The sequence below is a fragment of the Lactuca virosa genome, chromosome 7, assembly GCF_052849685.1.
Source record: "Lactuca virosa cultivar CGN04683 chromosome 7, Lactuca_virosa_CGN04683_v6, whole genome shotgun sequence".
Lineage (NCBI taxonomy): Eukaryota > Viridiplantae > Streptophyta > Magnoliopsida > Asterales > Asteraceae > Lactuca > Lactuca virosa.
Genome location: NC_136432.1, coordinates 211745882 through 211767262, shown reverse-complemented (window position 1 = coordinate 211767262; position 21381 = coordinate 211745882). Strand labels below are relative to the sequence as shown.

General features: G+C 32.9%; 3 protein-coding genes across 4 annotated transcripts; 1 reads left to right on the top strand and 2 right to left on the bottom strand.

Annotated features, from left to right (window-relative positions):
- Positions 1 to 3159: 3159 nt before the first annotated feature.
- Positions 3160 to 3962, bottom strand: LOC145127521 (uncharacterized). Its single transcript, XM_079062705.1, has 3 exons — positions 3682 to 3962; positions 3276 to 3521; positions 3160 to 3188 (listed from the first exon to the last, which is right to left on the bottom strand). The coding sequence occupies exons 1-3, from the start codon at positions 3944 to 3946 to the stop codon at positions 3160 to 3162; spliced, it is 540 nt and encodes a 179-aa protein (XP_078918831.1). The 5' UTR covers positions 3947 to 3962.
- Positions 3963 to 5161: 1199 nt separating this feature from the next.
- Positions 5162 to 7453, top strand: LOC145126203 (ARM repeat superfamily protein). Its single transcript, XM_079061603.1, has 6 exons — positions 5162 to 5718; positions 6034 to 6317; positions 6398 to 6526; positions 6622 to 6744; positions 6828 to 7114; positions 7202 to 7453. Exons 1-6 carry the CDS (start codon positions 5277 to 5279, stop codon positions 7323 to 7325), a joined length of 1389 nt encoding a protein of 462 aa, XP_078917729.1. The 5' UTR covers positions 5162 to 5276; the 3' UTR covers positions 7326 to 7453.
- Positions 7454 to 18445: 10992 nt separating this feature from the next.
- Positions 18446 to 21381, bottom strand: LOC145124480 (peptidyl-prolyl cis-trans isomerase CYP40-like). Of its 2 annotated transcripts, XM_079059824.1 has the most exons (9): positions 20933 to 21380; positions 20267 to 20767; positions 20100 to 20187; positions 19959 to 20011; positions 19243 to 19347; positions 19073 to 19148; positions 18924 to 18961; positions 18744 to 18828; positions 18446 to 18638 (listed from the first exon to the last, which is right to left on the bottom strand). In XM_079059824.1, the coding sequence occupies exons 1-8, from the start codon at positions 21101 to 21103 to the stop codon at positions 18775 to 18777; spliced, it is 1086 nt and encodes a 361-aa protein (XP_078915950.1). In that variant the 5' UTR covers positions 21104 to 21380; the 3' UTR covers positions 18446 to 18638; positions 18744 to 18774. The 2 variants fall into 2 exon arrangements, 1 of the variants encoding a protein (XP_078915950.1); XR_013715621.1 differs by lacking the exon at positions 18446 to 18638 and having other exon boundaries at positions 18746 to 18828; positions 19248 to 19347; positions 20933 to 21381.

Genomic DNA, 21381 nt, shown 5'->3' with positions numbered 1-21381 from the left:
CATTGAGATATCTTCCTAGGATATATCTATTAATCACATTATGAATGATCAACTTTTTAACTTGCTACATTAATACTGTCTTGATTGAGAAAGTTAGAACTTGATTGCAATGTAAGAAATAACAACGTATTTTAATTTTACATCATTATAATTTCACTATTTTCCTATTAAGGAATTATACTTTAACAAATATTCAATTTAAAACTTTACCTATATAAAATTTTCAAAGTATGTTGTTATTTTTCCATTCAGTTCATAATAAAAATGATAGGTGGTTTGAAATGCTGGTATTGCTTCTTGATTATTTTAGCATAAGTCAACGCTTTGAGCTTCTTCCTTAGTTGCTTCATACTTATATGAGAACAAATTAAAGAATGATGTTATAGAAAAAATAAAATCAATGTATTGTTTTTAGTTTAAGGCTTATTCGCAGTGGTGATTCTTCAACGAGATTACTTATATACCTTGCATGAAGTTAACTCTATTTTCAACAGAGGCAATCCCCATAGTTGTTTGTTTTGCTATGACCATTAACAAAAATCAAGAACAATCATTATCAAATGTTGGATTATACTTGCGTAGACTCATCTTCAATAATGGTCAATTATATGTCGTTATTTCTCGCGTCATAAGTTATAAAGGCTTGAGGTACTCATATGTGATGAGGAAGACCGCCCAACTAATAAAACAAAAAATGTAGTTTACAAAGAGGTCCATCAACAATTATAGATATTCAAGCATTCATTGTACTTTGTTAGATATTTCATTGTTACCAATAACGCAAACTGTGTTTTCGTTACATTATCTTTTTTCTTTTATTGTTCCAATATTTTATACTTGTATATTTCATTGTACTTTTATTGGTCCATTAAATGTATTTTATATATGAATACACCACCTCTCTCCGCCACCAACATTTATATTTATATTCATATATGAATACTACTCATCCTCCGTCGGCTGGTACGCCGAAACATTTTGCGGCAAAAATAAATGATCGGTTGAGAATGATTCCCCAATTGTCAACATTTTTTATTTTCTCAATTGAACTTATATATATATATATATATATATATATATATATATATATATATATATATATATTGCTTATTGCATACCCTAATTAAAAGTTTTGTCGTGATATTATTTTCCTAACGTAATTATCTATGTTTAGACCATACGGTATACAAGCCACGCACCGGTCCGTGGTTGAGGTGGCAACGGACCACGACCATGCACACTAGGCCGACCGGTCGTGGTTGCTCGATTTCGTGGTGATTCGTGGTGGCCATCACGATTCTAAACGGCCAATGAAATTGTTGTTTGATCGATTGTGAGTAACGGCTCAATATTAAATATGTAACGTTCATACTTTTTTTTAAAAAAAATTTACCTTTCAAATACGATTAAACATCTTCTATAAATACCACAATGTTTCTTTCATTTTACTCACATAATTCCTCTCTCATTTTATTCACAATCAAACACTTGTTTTGCTTGATAATTCAAAACCAATGGCTCCTAAAATGATGAATTGATCAGAAAATAAAGAAGAGAACTTAGCACTAACATGGGTGGCGGCTTCAAAAGAGAACTTATCACTAGCATGGGTGACGGCTTCAGAAGACCCAGATGCTATAATGCCTCCTAATTTTTTGGTAAAAGTTGGAAACGTTTTCCATGATTTAACGGGTTGCCGAAATCGTATATGTTCGAAGTTTCGTGATATGAGGGTTAAATGCCTTGAGTTTGATGAAATTTATAATTTTGTTATAAACAACGTACACGAAGGCGAGCCGTTTGTTGTGGTCATGCACCAATATGAAGACACGAAACACATACCGTTTAAACACGTCAAAACTTGACGAAAATTGAAGGAGTGCCCAAAATTCAGTCATTAAAAATAATAAGGTTTAAAACTAGTTTAAGTTGTTTGTGGTTGCATTTTTATGGTTTTTTGTTGTGTGTTTTTAATTAATGTAATGTTTGTTTAAAAAATATATTGTTTTATTGTGTTTTTTTTCAATGTAATGTGGTGCTTTAATCTAATGAAAAACTAGTATTTAAAAAAAATATGATTTTAATGTATTTTGAATTAAATTTAATTAAAAAATGAGGTGGAGTTGTGTGTTTAATGGTAGATATCCTATGTTAGTGGTATAGAGTGTGGTACCTATTATAATGGTTAGTGGTATGTATATAATGGATGACTTTATATATCAAGTATTATCCAAATTTTGCTCTATGTTTAGTAGGCCTTTAAGGCTTGAATTACTAGGTTGTGTATGACTTCTTTGAGAAATTTTGAATTAAATTGATTTTTGTTTTAAAAAAATATGATCAAAATATGCAATTATTTCTAGTATTTGCTCATAAATAAAACCTACAAAACTAATAATCATAAATCATTGACTTGGATCTTAAATTTCAAAAGCAGATTACAGATAATGGAAGTCAATCGTCAACGACAATAGCACATACGTTGGAATTATATGGTCAAAGAAAGCACTGAAATTTCACAGTGGATAGCTTTATTCCATCTTGGACATTATATGTGGCACGTCTTATTATATTGGTACGAATACTATAATATAAAATGCATAATTTAACAATTTTAATATACAAAAAACATAGGAATATTAATAAACATATAATTATTTATTATTCAGTTAATAAAATAGTTATTAAAATATATATTTATAATAATAATAAAAAATTCATAGTTAAATAAATCTTTGGCAATAGATATATTAATAATGATAAAGCCAACAAAAAATAAAGGAGTTTGACTTCCCCATTTGCATGTCAATTGTGTTGGTAAAAATGAAAATAATCCTATGTGTTAATAGTTAGAATTTTGTTTATTTTTTCTTCAATTATATTTGACTATTTGACTTATATATGTAACGATCTTTTATGTCTATATACCAAACGAGCTAAAACATAAAACTTTCTTATTCTTATTAAAATCTTGTTATGAATTAATACATACTAGAATGAACTAATAATTCCCTTGTTACCTCACCATATCAAAAAATGTAAAATTATCTTTTTTATTACAACTCTATTAAGACAAATACATTTCAAATTGTAGAAGTAAAGTATGTGAAGCACAAAATACAAAACATAGAAGCAAAAAAGTAAATATTGAAACACTCATTATTTTCTTTTGTCGAAAAATGATAAACCTAAAACAGGAAAAAAAAAAAAAAAAAAAAACTTATTCTTCTTTCTTCAATTGGTTTAAAATGAGCATTAAAGCGTTCAAAACCAACGAAATAATGGCATTACTGAAAATTTCATTCCAGATTGGCAATGAAAACCGTTGCTTTCTCCACAAGCAAAATAATAGGGCTTCCATTTGTTTAACACGAACTCAAACCCTTCTCCTCCACCTTGTGATGTGTTTGCCACAAGTTTTGCCCATTTTAGATCACACTTCAAAAAACTCCATAAATTTGGTAGCAAATAAATGCTATGTGGATGTAAATTGGTAGTGCTAGGTGGATCAAATTTAAACACTGCAATACCATAATTTTCAACGTTAAATCATGATATGTATTTGATCAATAACATTTGTAAAGATTTTCGTTGAACAAAATATATCATGTTATTTAAATGAAAAAGACTTGGAAACTACATGCATGGTGTCTCATGCATGTCTTCATGCATGATACATACCTAGAGTGTCGTTGAAGAAGAATGGTGCGTTTGTGCGAGCCCATTCAGTGTAATTAAAGCCAAAACGCCAATTATCAGATCCACCAACAATGATTCTTCTAGAGCTATGAAAAGGGTTCTTATGTCTAAATGGCTCGTTTGTATTGTTGAAGTTGAAGTTCCAATTTTGGGGACCTTTTTGGAAATTCGCATTGCTTGATGCAACTGTGAATATTGCCGAAATTACGGCTATTAGAAGAAGGGAATGTGTGTACGTCAAAGCCATTTTACTCAAAGTTTTCTCTAATAGATGGAAAGAGACTTGAAAGTAATGAATTTGGTTAAGGTGGTGATTTATAAAGTTTGGAGAAAATGTGTTTATATAGAGATTAATGAGGCTAACAATTGAAGTAAGAAATGGAATTGAGCCTAAGTTTGTTTAGTTGGGTTGGTGTAATGTTGAAAATTTGTGGATTTTTAAGTTTTTGTGTTCTCATTTGCGTGCAGAAAAATTTCAACATATGGAAGTGGATTATGTCCAAAATAGAAACATTTTCAACAATTTGACCCATTATATCCTAAACGAAAACATTTCCCTACCAATTTAATTTATTGGTGAACTTTAAGTAAATTACGATGGAATTAGTTGTTATTTTTACAATTAACTTGCTAAAATGCATTTTAAAAATTTTAGTTGGATCATTTAACGTCGTAACCTACAATTTATAAATTTCAATCTAAAATCAAGTTTTATTAAGAGTTTTTTTTTTTTTTAATTATTTGAAAAAATGCATGAAAGACAATCTATATGGAAAAACAAAAATGACCTTATACGATAATGGTCATTTTCTAGCTATTTCCGTTGATCCAAATAATTAATTAAGAGTATAAACGAACCAAATATTTAGCAGACCGTTTAGCAGGAAGTTCGTTTATATAATAATGAACGAACATGAATACAAATTATTGTTTGTTTAGTTAAACGAACAAAATTGAACAATATTTTCATTTGTTCATTTATATTTATGAACGATTGTTTATGTTGTTCGTTTACGTTCGCTCATTTAAGTTCATTTATTTTCATATATGTTTAATTGTTTTTGGTCATATTACTATATTAATTTATGTTTGTGTATGCTCATATATATATTCAATTGTGTTTTTATCTCCTTTCGTTTATGTTTGTCCCTTTAACATGTTCAAACGAACATTAATAATGTAATTTGTTAAACGAATGAATATAAACATTAAAACTCATTTGTTTATTTGTTCTTGTTTATTTGTTTGTTCGACTAACTTTAAATAAATGAAAATGACTAAATGAGCAAGCCGTTTTCATTGGGTTTATTTACATAGGGTCAAAGGGACTACTTTGTAGCAATTTGGGCTGGTTTTACAATTATACGAAAATGTGATGTGACTTTTGCAATTATCTGAATCCATGGGCAGTTTTTGTAAATAGATTAAATTTGAATGTAATTTGTGTCTTTTGTAGATTCTGGAAAGAGCTTAAAAATTTCAAAGAAAGTCTCACTCACACACTCCGTTTCCACCCTCATTCCACCACCGCCATTTCTCCGGCAACCACCTACGCTACCACCGGTGAGACATCAGTCATGGCCCCTGCAAAGCCCAGCATTCGGTCGATCTCGCAACAAGCATTCGATGAAATGGTTAAAGAAAACATAGACGATCTAGGTATGGAGCCAACGGAAGCCCTAAGCGACGCCATCGAAACCCTTACTCTTCAAGGCGTAGATCTCTCTGGTATCGTCACCTCTACACTCCCCGGAGAAACCAATCCGGTGATTCAATCACTTGACAGAATCAAACAATTACAGAGTTCGGATTGGACAGACAAAGCAGTCTTAGACGAGGCGCGATGTTTGTTAGATCATTTGACGGAATTGTCCCGTGTTGAGGGATCTGGAAATGCTGCGATTGCTACGAGAAACGGAGGTGTAGAATTGATGTGCTCTGTTTGTTCGAAGCTTCGCGATATTGGCCGTGATTCTGCACTTGTATCGGCTTTGAATGCATTGGCTGCATTTCTCCATGGTATGAATGGCTAACTCTATGATTTTACTTAATTGTTCAATGTAGTACTGGAGTTCTATCGATCTCTCGTTTGATTGATCCGATGTGTGTGATATCTTTTGCCAATTGTGACATTGATTAGTGTTATGGAGCATGAATTCAAATGCTTAAACTATGAATAAGTGAATGCTTATGCAGTTCTAATCCTTCATGATTGTGGCTCAGATTCACTCACAGGATTACGTATTCAATACTAAGTTTCTTCTTTGTAACCTTTCACCTTTAAGATCTTTACACTGAGAGTCATAAGATCATGAATACAATCTTTCAATGCAGATCTTCAAAGTACAGAAACTTTCAGGCAAAGTGGAGGACCAAAAATCGTGATTGGTATCCTAACTGATGAAACTCAAAATGTAAACATCTTGAACAGTGCCTTCTCTGTTGTTGCTGCTTCTGCAACTGGTAATGAGGTTCTCAAGGAAGCATATGTCGAATTACACATAGATGAGTTAATAGTTAAAATCATGAAGAACCATAAAAAAGGAAGCATCTCAAGTTTATATGATGCCATTCGAGTACTCTTAGCAGCTGATGATACCCGTGTAATCGCCTCACAAGTAAGTAACATACAAAAACACATAAACACTTCATTCTAAATGTTCTTGAAACATTAAATAAATCATGCATCCCCAATTAGGTTTATGGGTATGCTCGAAAATTTGCTAAATTTGGAATTGCTGAAGCTCTTGCTGAGTCACTTGATGATGAACTTAACTTATCAAGCCTGGTTTCAATAACAATTGCACTAAAAGCCATTGCAGTGAATGTAAGTACTAAACTTATCAATTATCAATTATCATATCCCATTAAAATTTATCTTCTATTCTTCTCCTTTTCTTGATCTTTCTGGGATACTTTCAGGATGAAATATGCAGATCAGTTGCTGAAAAAGGTGTTATAGATTCACTACTCAATACTATCGATGAATCTGGCATACAAGGAAACAAAACTGTAGCCAAATCTTGCTGTTCTTTGTTATCAAAGGTTTAATCTTTTTATAAATTTTTAATTTTTATACTATTTCCCAAAAAGGGTATTGAGAATCTTGAGATATTTTCTTTTGGTAGTTGGCAGGAAGTGACTTTAATAAGAGTGCTATAATTGAAAGGGGAGGTTTGAATAGACTCATCACACTTTCCAACAGACTTCATGAGGATCCTTCAGTCATCCAAGAGGTGATGACCATCATAAGCACCCTGTGCCTGCGATCACCTGATCATGCAGCCATGGCCATGGAAGCTGGAGCAGGAGAGCTTGCAATTCAAGCTATGAAGAAGTTTCCTGAAGCATCTCAGTTGCAGAAATATTCATGTCTCATGATTCGTAATCTTGTTGCTAGGAATACAGAAAACAGGTGGATATTTTTAACTTTTACTCAAAATATGGAAATTATATCTTTTGTTTTTTTATAAACTTTTTTTTTTGTTTGGAATTTGGATAGGTCTATTTTGTTGAATAATGCTATTGAGAAGATGATAAGGAATGCGAAAGAAAGCCATAAAAGTTGTAGAGAAGCTGGGACTGATGCACTTAGAGACTTGGGGGTTGAAAACTATAATTCATAGCTATTGTTGCCTTAAAAAAATGTTATCTTTTTATGATATATGATTTTGTTTTTAGACTTTATAAAAATTGTTATGTAAGAGATGGGTAAGTTTTTTACCTTTCTTTATATGAAAAATGTTTTTTTTTACTTGGCTATGAACCGTGGTAGAAGAAAAGTATAACCACAAGGGCAAATATGTCATTTTGTAGACGGAGGTTCCTTTGATCCAAATCATTTATATGTAACTTTGAAAAATCTTATAGGATGTAAGAACATGGGTGATCGTGTAACTATAGTCATTACTATTTATCAGTCTAGTTGACCGATTAATTGGCTCCTAGATGGTTAGATGCTAGGTGGGTTTGGTCAAGTTCAAAGCAATGTTTTAAAAACCGGTTTGAACCGGCCGGTTGAACTGGTTGGACCGGGAACCGGAGGAAAGAGCGGTTCAACTATCATCGGTTTTATGTCGATTTCTGAACCGGATTGAACTGGCCGGTTTTTTAGAAAAACCCGGTTGGACCGGTCAAAATAAACCGGTTGAACCGAATAAAAACACATGGGAAAGAATCATTTTCATAATAAACTTTGGTGATTTTTTTTTTCAAATCTATTTAGTTTTCTCTAAATAAAAACATATGCTAAATGTTATAAAGTTTTTTGATGTGTTTGTACTCATTTAAAACTATACTTTGTGTCAGTATTATATTTTATTTCTTTTTGACGTATATGGATTGATGTAAAACACTAAAACTTATGGTTATGTGTTAATTGTTATTTTAATGTATTTGAATTGATTTATAACTTATATATATATATATATATATATATATATATATAATATTTGAAGTAGTAAACATCAAATTCATGATTTATATATGTATAGGAAAATAGGAAAAAATATGAAAATTATAGAAATCGGTTGACCCAGCGGTCGAACCGGTTGAACCGGGAACCGGTCACCATACCGGTTCAACTAAAAAAACGGTTTTTAAAACATTGGGTCAAAGTTAGTCAATATCGGTCAAAGCTAGTCAATAATCGGTCTTGGTGCTCATTAATTGGTCAAAATGAGCAAACTAGTTAACAAGGGTGTTATTAATAAGACACCTTTTAGACATCATATTGACATTTTTATAAAATGTCAAATTATAGTCAACTACTTATTATCAGTTTTTTTGAAAAACAATATAATTCAACCAATAAAAATATTTCAAAAATTAATTAGGGTGTTTATATGATTAAATGGGGTTTGGTAGTCATTAATCGGGCTTGATGGTAATTAATTGGTCAAAATTAGCAAAATAGTCGAACTATTTATTTTTTAAATAATTTTTTTTATAACTTAGGGTCTCCAATTAATCTCAGGTTAATCATAGGCCGATTAATCTCTTGACCCAGTCGAACGACTAGTTACTGTCTAGTGATTTTTACAATCTTGGTATTTATCTAGGTTGGCTAATGTTGAGTTTCTAAAATCTTTGAAGTCATGGTTATATAAATGTAAATAATTTTATTTATTTTTTTATAATACAAATGTAGGGCTAGAGGTTGAATTTAAGGTGGATGATTATCTTGTTTGAATGGTTGTGATGAGGTTTTATTTATTGGTGATCTCAGTTTCCTACTTGATTATAAATTTGTATCCTAAATTTGCTTTCGTTTCCTTGGGTATCCTGGTTAGTAAATAATCACCGGTTTCGTGGGTATACATTTGGGCATCGAGTATCCCAATTTGTTATCTTAATTGACTAAAATTTACATGGTGGAATTTTCATGACCTAAAATCCTTTCACAATCTCATCTAAAAAATTACTTGAATTTTTGTAATAGTTACAATTTACAACAATATTAACAAGTTTAATAATTTGAACTTTTTGGTTCTTGCTTGAATGCTCGTGCCAACAACTCAACATACTGTCGACTTGGATATTGGAGAACCAGAAACCTCATGAGTTTGAGGCTCTCAACTATGTGGTTTTAATTTTGAATAAGTATTTTGTATTGTGGAATAGGATGTAAGTAGTATATACTAATATACATAACAAACTTTTTATTTCTAATCACCTATAATATTATAAATTTGAAATTATATATATTAATATAAAATTATAAGGATCATAAAATTTAAATGGTTTAGATCTAGTAATCGGACATATAAAATCAAAATATCATAATCATCTCAAACCTATAGAATAAACACATATGCGGTCCAAAACCCATCCCAAAGGTTTCGAGATTGGTTTTTCCATTCGGGTTTGAGTCTATTCTTCATCCCTATTTCTTTGGTTTATTATACGAGATCCAAGTACCTTAAACTTCGCTTAATTAAGACTCAATAGTCTTATAGATTGATGCACATTCAAGGTAGTTTTGGGATGATAGTGCCATGTTATGTGGGAAATTATATAAATGTTGGTTCATGTGAACGTATTAATTCTCACTTTCATATGTTTCGTTTGTTTTTTATGACCAATCTACTCTAATAAATGAAAATCTTTTTGCCACATGTGTAACATCCCAAAATTCAAGGCTGAAAATTTCATTTTTAAATAAGTTATTATAAAACCCTTAGTAATAAAACATCCATAATACATCTCATGTCAAAAACCAAAGTATAAATAATCAAAACATGTTATCATAAAACAATATCAGAGTGTAATCTCCAAGATCTCATGTGCGGAAATATAGTGTGATGCGCTGCGATCGAGCCGGCTCCTTTCCTTTGAAAACGAAATACCTGAAACCAAAACTAAAAACTGTAAGCACAAAGCTTAGTGAGTTCCCCCAGCATACCACATACCACAAAACATACATACTGTCGGGCAATTCTAGAGTGCCCGACCTACCCATGTCAAGCAGTTATGGGGTGCTGACCAACCCATGTCAAGCAGTTCTGGGGTGCTGACCAACCCATGTCAAGCAATTCTGGAGTGCTGACCTACCCTCCGGTTTATCCCAACCGGCTCCGGGGACTATTTCACCCCCTACTACTACCACATAAAATATAGCATAAACATACTGTCAGGCATATCTGGGGTGCCCGACCTACCCTTCGGTCCTAACGACCGAACTTGGGGACTATTCCCCTCTTACTACCATTATCACATATAACATATCATAAACATACTGCTATGCATGCATGGGTTCTGACGACCCCTTCGGTATCTGCCAACCAGTATCTGGGGCCTATTTCACCCCTACTACTACTAACATGTATCGCAAAGCATCCTAGCACACAAACATAACAGATAATGGCATACCAGATAATTATCACAATGACAATCATCTAACAAACAACTCCTACTAGTCGGCCGGTATTGTGGCTGTAGACCCACTTCTACTGGAAGGTAACTCACCTGTCACTGCTGAAGTCCCGCAGACCCAACCCCAGCTGCTGGATGACAGGTTCCCGAACTGTCAACATCAAAACAACACCCAATTAATAATTGGGTTCTAATACATAACCATAAGTCTATGCTTGGGGTAAAAGACTACTTTACCCCAATCTTAGCTTGAGCCAAGCCTAAGGCCCAATCCAAAGGCCCAAAAGTCAACTATGGGTCAAAGCCCAACACATGGCCCAATTTTCCAAATTGGGCCCAAACCTTTATAAGGTCTTACCATAAGGCCCAACCATTTAGTCCAGTCCAACATTCAACATTCTAATTGTAACATACACGTTCAGTTATCGTGTATTGTAAATTATAAAAGTGAATAATATTATGAAATATTATATGAAATTGAGTGTTGAGTTCTAACAGATAGTTTTTTTACTAGAAATGAAGTAAAAGTATGTTTAGAATCACTCAGAAAATATTGGAAGTCTTATGAGATTCCAATTAAAAGCCAAATAGTGAAATTTAGCGAAAATATAAAATTTGAAATAAGTAAAATTTTATTATTGAAAGTTGTAGATAATCTCGTTAGAAACATGTAGGCGAAAACCTCGTCGAAATCCGAGTTATAACGAAGAAGTTATGACCAATCAAAGATCTGCGACAAAACCGGCACGACGCCGAATGACGTAAAAAGTGAGTTTTTGATAAACTACTTTTTAGCCTTAGTAATCTAAATGAAAGTCGTAGTATTCGTTAAACCGAGAAGTTCGATAAAAAGAACGCCAAAATCTGAGTTCGTATGAGGAAGTTATGATTTTTCTAAGTTTCAGCTTAGTAGTAACAGCTAAAAACTCGAATTTTAGATCGAGTGATGTTTAGCCGAAACAACCTAAACGATAATTGAAGATCTCGTCAATAGTAGTACAACGGTAAAAAGTCTGACGAAAACGGATGTCGGATGAAAAAGTTATGAATTTTTAACGAATTTACCAGTCCCGGTCTGTTAAAAATAATAATATTAAAAATAAAGTCAAAATTAGCCGACGAAGTCTAAACGAAAGTTGTAGAATATATTCCCGCCTACGCGTCCATATAAAGAACGTTAAAAACGGAGCCCGTATGCGAAAGTTATGAATTTCGGAAGATTTTGGTTCAATTTCCGAGGAATTTCGCATGGGTAAGATCGGCCACGTCATCGGATCCTAGCCGGCGCCCCGTGTCCGACGTCGTGACTCATCCGGAAGCAGCAGCCGACGCGTGTCGCGGTGACTCATCGCATCCGAGCTTCGTTGGTCCAATCTGAGAGCGCCGCGTGTCCGAAGCTCGCACCCGCCACCTGGCCTCGCTCTGCGGCTGCCACCTGCCTTCGCTGACTCCTCCTTCTCGGCCGACCCTCGCATGCTCGCCCCTATAAATAGAAGGCCTGCGAGATTGCCCGGGTACTTTTAGGAAATTGGCAATTTTGACCCATTTTTCAATATTTTCACTATTTTGACATCCCCCGAAGCCCCGATATCAATTTTAGCACCCAAAACACACCCCGAAGTGCCCGAAGACCCCGAGAAATTTATCTTTTCGGTTTGAAGCTCTACCTTCGCAGAGCCCGGTTTTCAATATATCTCCCGGTTTTTATAGAAGAAAGCTATTTATATGAATGAAGTGCTGCACAAATTATTATTTTAACCCCCGATTATTTCAAGGTGAGTTTAATATATAAGAACAATTGTATGTTATGTGTTATATGTGCTATGTGCTTTTCAGTGTTATTATTCCGGGTTATTTTCCTGTGTTATTTTTATTCGCTATTTTTAATAGCAAAAGAAATACCTTTGACCATGTGATCAGTGAAAGGACTTAGATTCATATTGGTACTGGTATGTAGCCTCTGGCCATGTAGAACATGTCTCCGTAAGAGAATGATTTCTATTCTATGGTATTGGCAGAAGGTTAGACAGGGCTATAAGCCTGAAATCTACCAAAATGTTAATCTGAAGTTGTATGTCTTGTGTGCCATTTGGGCCAAAGCTTTATTGATGTATATCAAGTATGAAAATTGTTATGTCTCATTGATTGTATATTTTTGAATCAAATCAATGATTGATATGGAAAGTTTGTCACATGATTCACATATGCCTTTGTTGTTCTTTGTTCCTCTTTGCTTCTGCCATATTGAAGTATATATATGGCATAACGTTATATTGTATCTATTATTGAACTCACTAAGCGTCACCGCTTACCCTCTCAATGTTTAACAAATTGCAGGAGATAAGCATCCAGTATAGTTATATATTGATAGAAGATTTTTGAATAGTTTGAAACTATTGTATTGATAGAAGATTTTCGAATAGTTTGAAACTATTGTATATTGCACTCCCATATGTATAAAACTATAGAATCCTGGGAAGTTATGTAATATATAAAACTTTGAAATAGTCGGTTTGTATCCAGTAGTTTGTAATCACTTTATCAATATAAAATATTGTTTTTATGAATATGCATGTAGCATGTTTCGGAGTAACAATTGTCAAATACGAAAGTGTGGGTCTTTCACTAATGGCCCAATATCACATAATCATAAATGCTCAAACTATGGCCCATCTATGGCCCAATTTTCCAAATGGGGCCTAACTCCTCATATGGGCTTTACCTCAAAGCCCATTAATTATTCTAGTCCATTTGCTTGATCTTGGATGGCCCATTAATAACCCAAATCATCAAGGCCCAATAGAAAGGCCCAACAATAAACCCAACTGAAATTAGGGTTTCACATAAAATGACGATTAGGGTTAAGTGTTTCTCACTTAACCCATTAAGGACTTAATTCATTAAGTCCATCACTCTTCTAAATAAATCATATGGTGTGATTGAGCTTAATACACAATTCCATTCCAATGGCCCAAATGTGGGTCCCGATAAGTCCAAGCCCATAAATCCAATATTAGGGTTTTCTAAACCCTAATTAGGGTTTCCAACCCCATCTTAGCCCAATAGGCCCAATAGCTAGCTCTTCTGATCAATTAGGGTTCATTAGGCTCATTATGCTTTCACTAGGCCCATTAGGGTTTCACTAAGCCCATTAGGGCTTCATTGGGCCCATTAGGGTTTCAAGCATCCCAAACGAATCAGACTCAACAAGGCAAGCACACCGCCACCCGACACAGCGTCCGGTGGCGGCAGCCACCACCCTAAGGTGGTGGTTTTAAGTTTCTTTCCTTTATTCCACTTTTTTTACAATTTACAATGAAAACAACAAAATGACACACACACACACTAACTAACATAAACACACACACACAGCCACCCTAATGGTGGCCGGCGGTGGCACGTGGCGGCAGAAACACACACAACCCCTTTTTGCTCGAAAATAAACCCAACACCCACCTTTGGTGGGTGGCGACGGCAGTAGCGGCGGCCACAACTGCTTCACGAAGACAGCCACCACCGTGGTGGTGGCGGTGGTTTCCTTTTTGCTCCCAACACGCATCGACGCACCAGCAAGCAGCAACCCACAAACCGGTGATACACATCTTCAAAGGAAAATAGCAGCAGCGGCATCGATGGCGTTATCTGCGACGCTACAATGACGTTGGAGGCTTCTCGGTGGTCTCAAGTCCCCAACAGCGGCGGAAACTCCGGTCGCCTAGACCCAACCTCCTAACGGACGCAATCCCCCACAAGAAACCCACAGCGGCGGCTGAGGAATATGCGACAGGGGTGGCGCTCCAGTTTGCTAAGTGGCTGGTGGTGAGTGAAGCCTCACGTGGCAGCGACTGAAGAAAGGAGAAGGAGAAGATGAACGGAGGTCTGGAGGCATTGTCGTCGGATGCTGGTCGGATACGACATAGCGGCGGTGCTGGCGAGGGGTCATAAGGATGGAGAGATGCGGCTGTAATATGGTCGATTAGGGTTAGGGTTTGCTTGTTTAAATATGGAGGCAGCCGGTTAAGCATTTTCCCATAATTACAGATTCGGTCCCTCCCTCCCCTTTTTTCTTCAAAAGGAGTCCATATGTTACCTTTTCTACCCTGACCTCGGGAATCCCTTGCAAAACGGTCAGAAATTTACCTAACAGCCCCTCTCCCTACAAATTGTTTCCACAAGAAGTCCAGAATTTATTCTTTTAGCCCTCAGCATTCTAAATTCATTTCAATTTAAGTCCAATGATCAAACTTCAGCCATATTAACGCTTCTAATCCCTTCACCTCTCATTCTTTTCAACTTAAGTTCCAATAATTTCTACGGAGTCCCTTTCTTCATAAATATTTACGAACTGAGTCCGGAACTTACACTTTTAATCCCCGACTTCTAAAATTGTGACAATTAGCTCCTCGAGACCAACACCTTGCTATATAATTATTAATTTTAGGCTACTATTCATTCACTAATTTATTTATTTATTAAATAAATAAACGGGGTGTTACAACATGTCACACTCACATTGATTTGGCCACATGTCATTTTGTGGTTAATTACAATTAAATTTTTTTCACATGTCATTTTGTGGTTTTTTTTCATTTTATTAAATTTATATAATATTAAATGTGATAATTGCAATAAACGTAATAATAAATGCATATCAATTTCAATAATTGACTTTCCTTCTAATTTCAACATTTCTAAATTATTTGATTTAGCCACATGTCATTTTGTGGTTTATTTATCTAAATTATTTGTTTAAATTTAAAAGAGAAAAAAAAACACTTTAATTTTAATAATTCAATATTTTTCTAATTTTTCTTATAAATTCACTTTTTCAAATGTTTAGAATTTTTTTATTTAGTTTTTTTAAATGAACCCATGTAATACATGGGTATTATACCTAGTATGTATATATATATATATATATATATATATATATATATATATATATATATATATATATATATATATATATATATATATATATAAGGGATAGGAAATATACATTACAATTTCAATAATTGACTTTCCTTCTAATTTCAACATTTCTAAATTATTTGATTTAGCCACATGTCATTTTGTGGTTTATTTATCTAAATTATTTGTTTAAATTTAAAAGAGAAAAAAAAACACTTTAATTTTAATAATTCAATATTTTTCTAATTTTTCTTATAAATTCACTTTTTCAAATGTTTAGAATTTTTTTATTTAGTTTTTTTAAATGAACCCATGTAATACATGGGTATTATACCTAGTATGTATATATATATATATATATATATATATATATATATATATATATATATATATATATATATATATATATATATATATATATATATAAGGGATAGGGAATATACATTACAGCCCCACCTAAGCTTAGGTACTAAACATCTAAAATATATCGTTTTAACTTGCTAAATATACCCGGTTTGGTTTTACTTAGTACATATACCATCCTCCATAACATTTCTTTCTTTCATTATCGTTTTATCATCTCTGTTTTCTTTCCTCCATTATCGTTTATTACTTCACCCAAGTGAACATTACTAAACCCTAAACCTAAACCCTAAACCCTAAACCCCTAAACCCTAAACCCTAAACCCATAAACCCTAAACCCTAAACCCTAAACCCTAAACCTAAACCCTAAACCCTAAACCCTAAACCTAAACCTAAACCCTAAACCCTAAACCCTAAACCCTAAACCTAAACCTAAACCCTAAACCCTAAACCATATTGTGTCGATCTTGAATTTACATCTTGAAGTATTAATCGTGAATCCATTAACCGTAATCTTTATATAGTAAAACAATGTATTTTCAAGAGGTTTAGTACCTAAGCTTAGGTGGGGCTGTAATGTATATTCCCTTTTCCCATATATATATATATATATATATATATATATATATATATATATATATATATATATATTTGTTTTTTGTGTATTGTGTTGTTATTTATATATTGTCTTGAACAAACATTTCTTTGACGACATTTATGTTGTTGATATTACCAAGTGCCATATACACATTTTGGTGTGTCTACCCAAAACTTTGCCAACTAAACACTACCCCACGTCCAAAAGGACCAAGGAGCAATAACTTTTACTAGCTCTTTAGCTCCGCATATAAAAATATTTGAGTGTTTTCTCCGAACCTATAACCTTATCAGGTGGAAGTCATTGATACTATTAATATTTAGGCCTAAGGCTACGGGGAGTAGTCACACCCAAGCAACCGGAAAAACACTGCCAATTTAGCATCACGTTAGCTCCACCACCAACTTACTAAACATTGGAAATGGTTACCACTTATTTATATTTTTTAATTTTTTAATTTTTTAATATTAGATTAAATAAAAGAACATAATTATAAACTTAAAAACTTAAGTAATCATTTTACTAATTAAAAAATCAAATAAACATATTATTAATTTTTAAAATTAAATAAACATATATAGTTATATATAGTTGAGGGTTAAATTAATTCAAAGAAAAGTAAGAGGGTGTAATAAGATTAAAAGAGACAGTCTAAGGGACCACATTTGTAACCTCAATTAAAGCAAATATGAATCATCTTCTCTTCACCCGTTTTCAAAAAACAGATCATTGCTCGATACCATTTTTTTTTTTGTTTACTTCGATGGATACAAAGGAAAAGGAAAAAAAAATGGTCAAATACTTGACCATTGTTGTTGCTGCTTTCTTATTCGTCGTCTTCATCCGTCTTTGCACCCACGTCACGCCCAAACCACCGGCCTTAGGGGTGGTGTTCACGTGTCTTATATGAAACCTCAACCGTTTAGCCTTATATGAAACCTCAACCGTGTGAGTAGGTTTAAAATAATGTTTTCAAATAAAAATTTCATAACCCATTAAAATAAAATTATGCACAAAACTTCCCAAACTTTTAACAATAGAATATATTATCAAAAGTGTATATGATGACCTCGCAATTAATAAAAATAAATAATAAACTGTTATTTGGTTTTTTTTTGGACTATTTAGTTTTTGTTTTGTAAATCAAACCAATCCGAAATCCACTATAATAATTCTGTTTTGTTGAATACCAATCAAAAAGTATGAATATTTGAACTAAATAGTCTGATCCAAATTGTCTAATTGGATAATTCAGTTAATAGCGAATAGCTTTATGAGCACTGATTGTCTCAAAAACTCTAAAATTTCAAAAACAAATTTGAAATCCGATGAATAGTTCAGAAATTTTGAGCAAAAAGTTCATTTTTTATGTAAATCTAACAAAAAGTTAAACAAATATAGTAAATGTGAACTATATACAATATTATGACATTAAATCATACATTAGATTGAAAAACTGTGACATTAAATACTTCGAAATCAACATTTCAGACATAAGTATAGAGATGTTTTTGGAAAAAAAAAGTGAAAAAAAAAAACAAAAAAGAACACTGAATTTTGAAGATCAAATTTGAAATTGAGCATTCGAAAGTAAGTGGTTATTTTTTAAAAACCGAAAAAATGGTTATTCTCTTTAAAAGTTCATTTATAATAGTTAGGTTACTCAATACCTATTCTTTAAAATACAACAAATGGGATATTAAAGTTTTTAAAACGACATTTAACATTTTTCCATTTCTAGTATATCTAAAGCTATTAGTTTTTAGAGCAATGAAGGTATCTAAAAGTAAAACAAAATTAAAAAATATGTTAATATTAAAGAAAATAAACATGTTATAACTTAATATAATTTATAGTAAATTATGTCATTAAACTAATTGTCCATGAACTTTTTGTCATAGCATAAAATCAAAGTCAAAATTGAATTTTACAATGCCATATGTACTAATTAGTGAATTGTAGCACATTATGTCATTAAATTTAGTTTAGGAATTTTGAAAGATGCAACTCACACCGTTTAAATACATCTTAAATACACCACACCCAATAATACATGAATTCTTTTTTGTGTACACTTTATTTGATTCAATCCAATTCGAAACGAGTTTCTATAAAATTCTCAATTCTCTACATTCAAAAATTCGTAGGAAACACCCGACTATAAAAGGGAAGAATCCGACAAAATTTACGACCCTGAGATAAAAAAAAATACATAAAATCATATAGTAAAAAAAAAAACCAAAATAGATTTCCATATCTATTTATATTTAAAGATGGAAACATTGTTACCCAAAATACCTCATTAATGAAAAAAATGGGTCCCACATAACTATGAGAAGATCTTGGAGTATGCCTTCTTCTCTCTCTCAACTCTATCAGCCTCCTACTTATGCAAATTAATAAAAATAAATAATTAAATTTTCATATTGAATAATGAATATTTCATATAATGTAAAAAAATATAAAAAAGTAACAAACCTTCTTCAATGCAGCATTGAGTTCCCTTCTTATTCCACCTTAAAATACATATGTTTAATCATATAAATATTTATAAAGATTCGATTTTTATTAAAGAATGGAAATATAAAAAGAGTAGTTTTTAATTAATTAATTGTTTATTGTCTAACCATCATTTGGTTCCAAATCTTTTGCTTTCTTGAAACTATTTATTGCAGCATCTACCTCATTGAGTGCCATATGTGCCTATATGAACACAATTATTATTATTTTTTTTAACAATAATTAAACATCATTTTATTAAGTGAAATTGATTTTAATAAATGATGAAATGACCAACCTGACCTTGGCGAAACCAAGCTTTTGCATTGTTTCCACCGTCACGCAAGGCAAATTCTGTGTCCAACAATGCTCCTTTCGCATCACCTATTTTTAACTTACAAGCCTGAGGGGTAAAAAAGGAATTTTGGGTCATTAATTGAGATAGAACTTATATTTCTATAATTAGACCGTGTATTGGTAATCATAAAACGAACTATACATAAGATTTGTTTCTTTTGTAGACTGAATAAACTGTCTGAATGTGACTAAATAACCATTTTGCCCTTACAATTACAAAGAAACAAACTGTCTGAATGTGACTAAATGACTATTTTACCCTTACATTAAAAAGAAACAAATTTTAATGTAAGATGAGTTGAGAGGAAAAAAGAAGAAATATAATTACGAAGAAACAAACCGTCTGAACGTGACTAAATGACCATTTTACCCTTACATTACAAAGAAACAAATTTTATGATTTTCATCAATTTTAGTGTAAGAGGAGTTGAGAGGGAAAAAAGAAGAAATACAATTACAAAGAAACAAACCGTCTGAATATGACTAAATGACCATTTTGCCCTTACATTACAAAGAAACAAATTTCACCATATTCATCAATTTTAGTTGAGAGGAAAAAAAAAAAGAAATACAATTAGCTAAAAAAAAGCTCATAGCTTAATACATTATGTCAAGATTAAGTCAAAAAGAAACAACAAATTAGAGATATTAACTTACAGCACTATTTGTGAAGATCTGAGCCTTTTTCTTCCCAAGAGAAATACTTCGGTCTGCAAATTTTTTAACAAATAAGAATTCTGTTCATATGAAAAAATTAAATCTTTATAACCAATAAAGAAATGTTGGTATTAAGTATACCATCATCGATTCCTTCTTTCTCCCAACAGAGATCCAAATATCGCACAGCTTTTTTATACTTTCTGAGGGCCATTTTATGATCTTGCTTCTGTAGATAACAATGAGAGAAAGATTTAAAGGTATGCAAATTGCAACATGAAAACTGAAATGATTTATATAAAAAGTACCTTGAAAGCTTCATTTCCACAAGCTCTGATTGAATCAACAGCATCCAACCACCAAGAAAGTTCAACAGAACCATTGTCGATATCTGCAGGCCAATCAGGATACACGTCTCCATCTTTGAAAAAATTCCCAATTCCATCATCTTCACCTTCTTTGATTTCTCCACAGTCTGCAATTACAACATCTAAAGTGGGGGAATCATTGTCGCTAGGAACATGCTCAATTGACTTCAAAACTCCCATTCCTTTAACTATCCTTCCAAACACAACATGCTTTCCATCTAGATGAGGAGTGCGAGTTGTAGTGATGAGAAATTGAGATCCGTTTGTGTTGGGGCCGGAGTTTGCCATTGATAAAATTCCTTTTCTTTCATGTTTCATTTCGAAATTCTCATCTTCGAAGTTTGAACCGTAGATCGATTCTCCTCCACCAGTGCCATCACCTGAAGAAATGTCGCCGCCTTCGATCATACAGCTTTTGATGAGCTTGTGGAATCGAACTCCCTGTAGGCGTTGACACAATCGTTCATCAGTCAACTATTGAACTTTTCCGATTCGTTTGTCATGTTAATTTCAGTATTCATGAATAATTCATACGTTTTTCGAATTCCAAATTAGAAACAGTTTGTCCAAAACTACAAAAATCAGGAAGCATAACAAAAGAAAAACCTTATAGTGAAGGGGGACGCCGGTGATAGGGCTAACACCCTTTTCTCCGGTACAGAGTGCTCTGAAATTCTCGGAAGTTTTGGGGACAATATCAGTAAACAATTCCACCACTATTCTTCCCTCTAGTTCTCCATTAATGCTAATATCCAGATAGCACCTCCCTCTCCTCATCTCTTTCTGTATCTCTATGTGAAGATGAAGATGAAAGGTCTATCTATGTTAATGGCAGCTTGTAACTGCAACTCAGCTACTGTATATATGCATATTCGATGTATATATATGTGCAGAAGAGACAAAAAAACGAAATAGAAATTGGAATTGAAACCCTAAAAAGGAATCGTGGTGTGTATATGAATAATGAATGAATCGAGGAATCGCATGGACAGGGTGACACTCCTGTCCCCTTTTTATCTAACTTCAATTTTGTTTCGCCATTTTCAATGCTTATT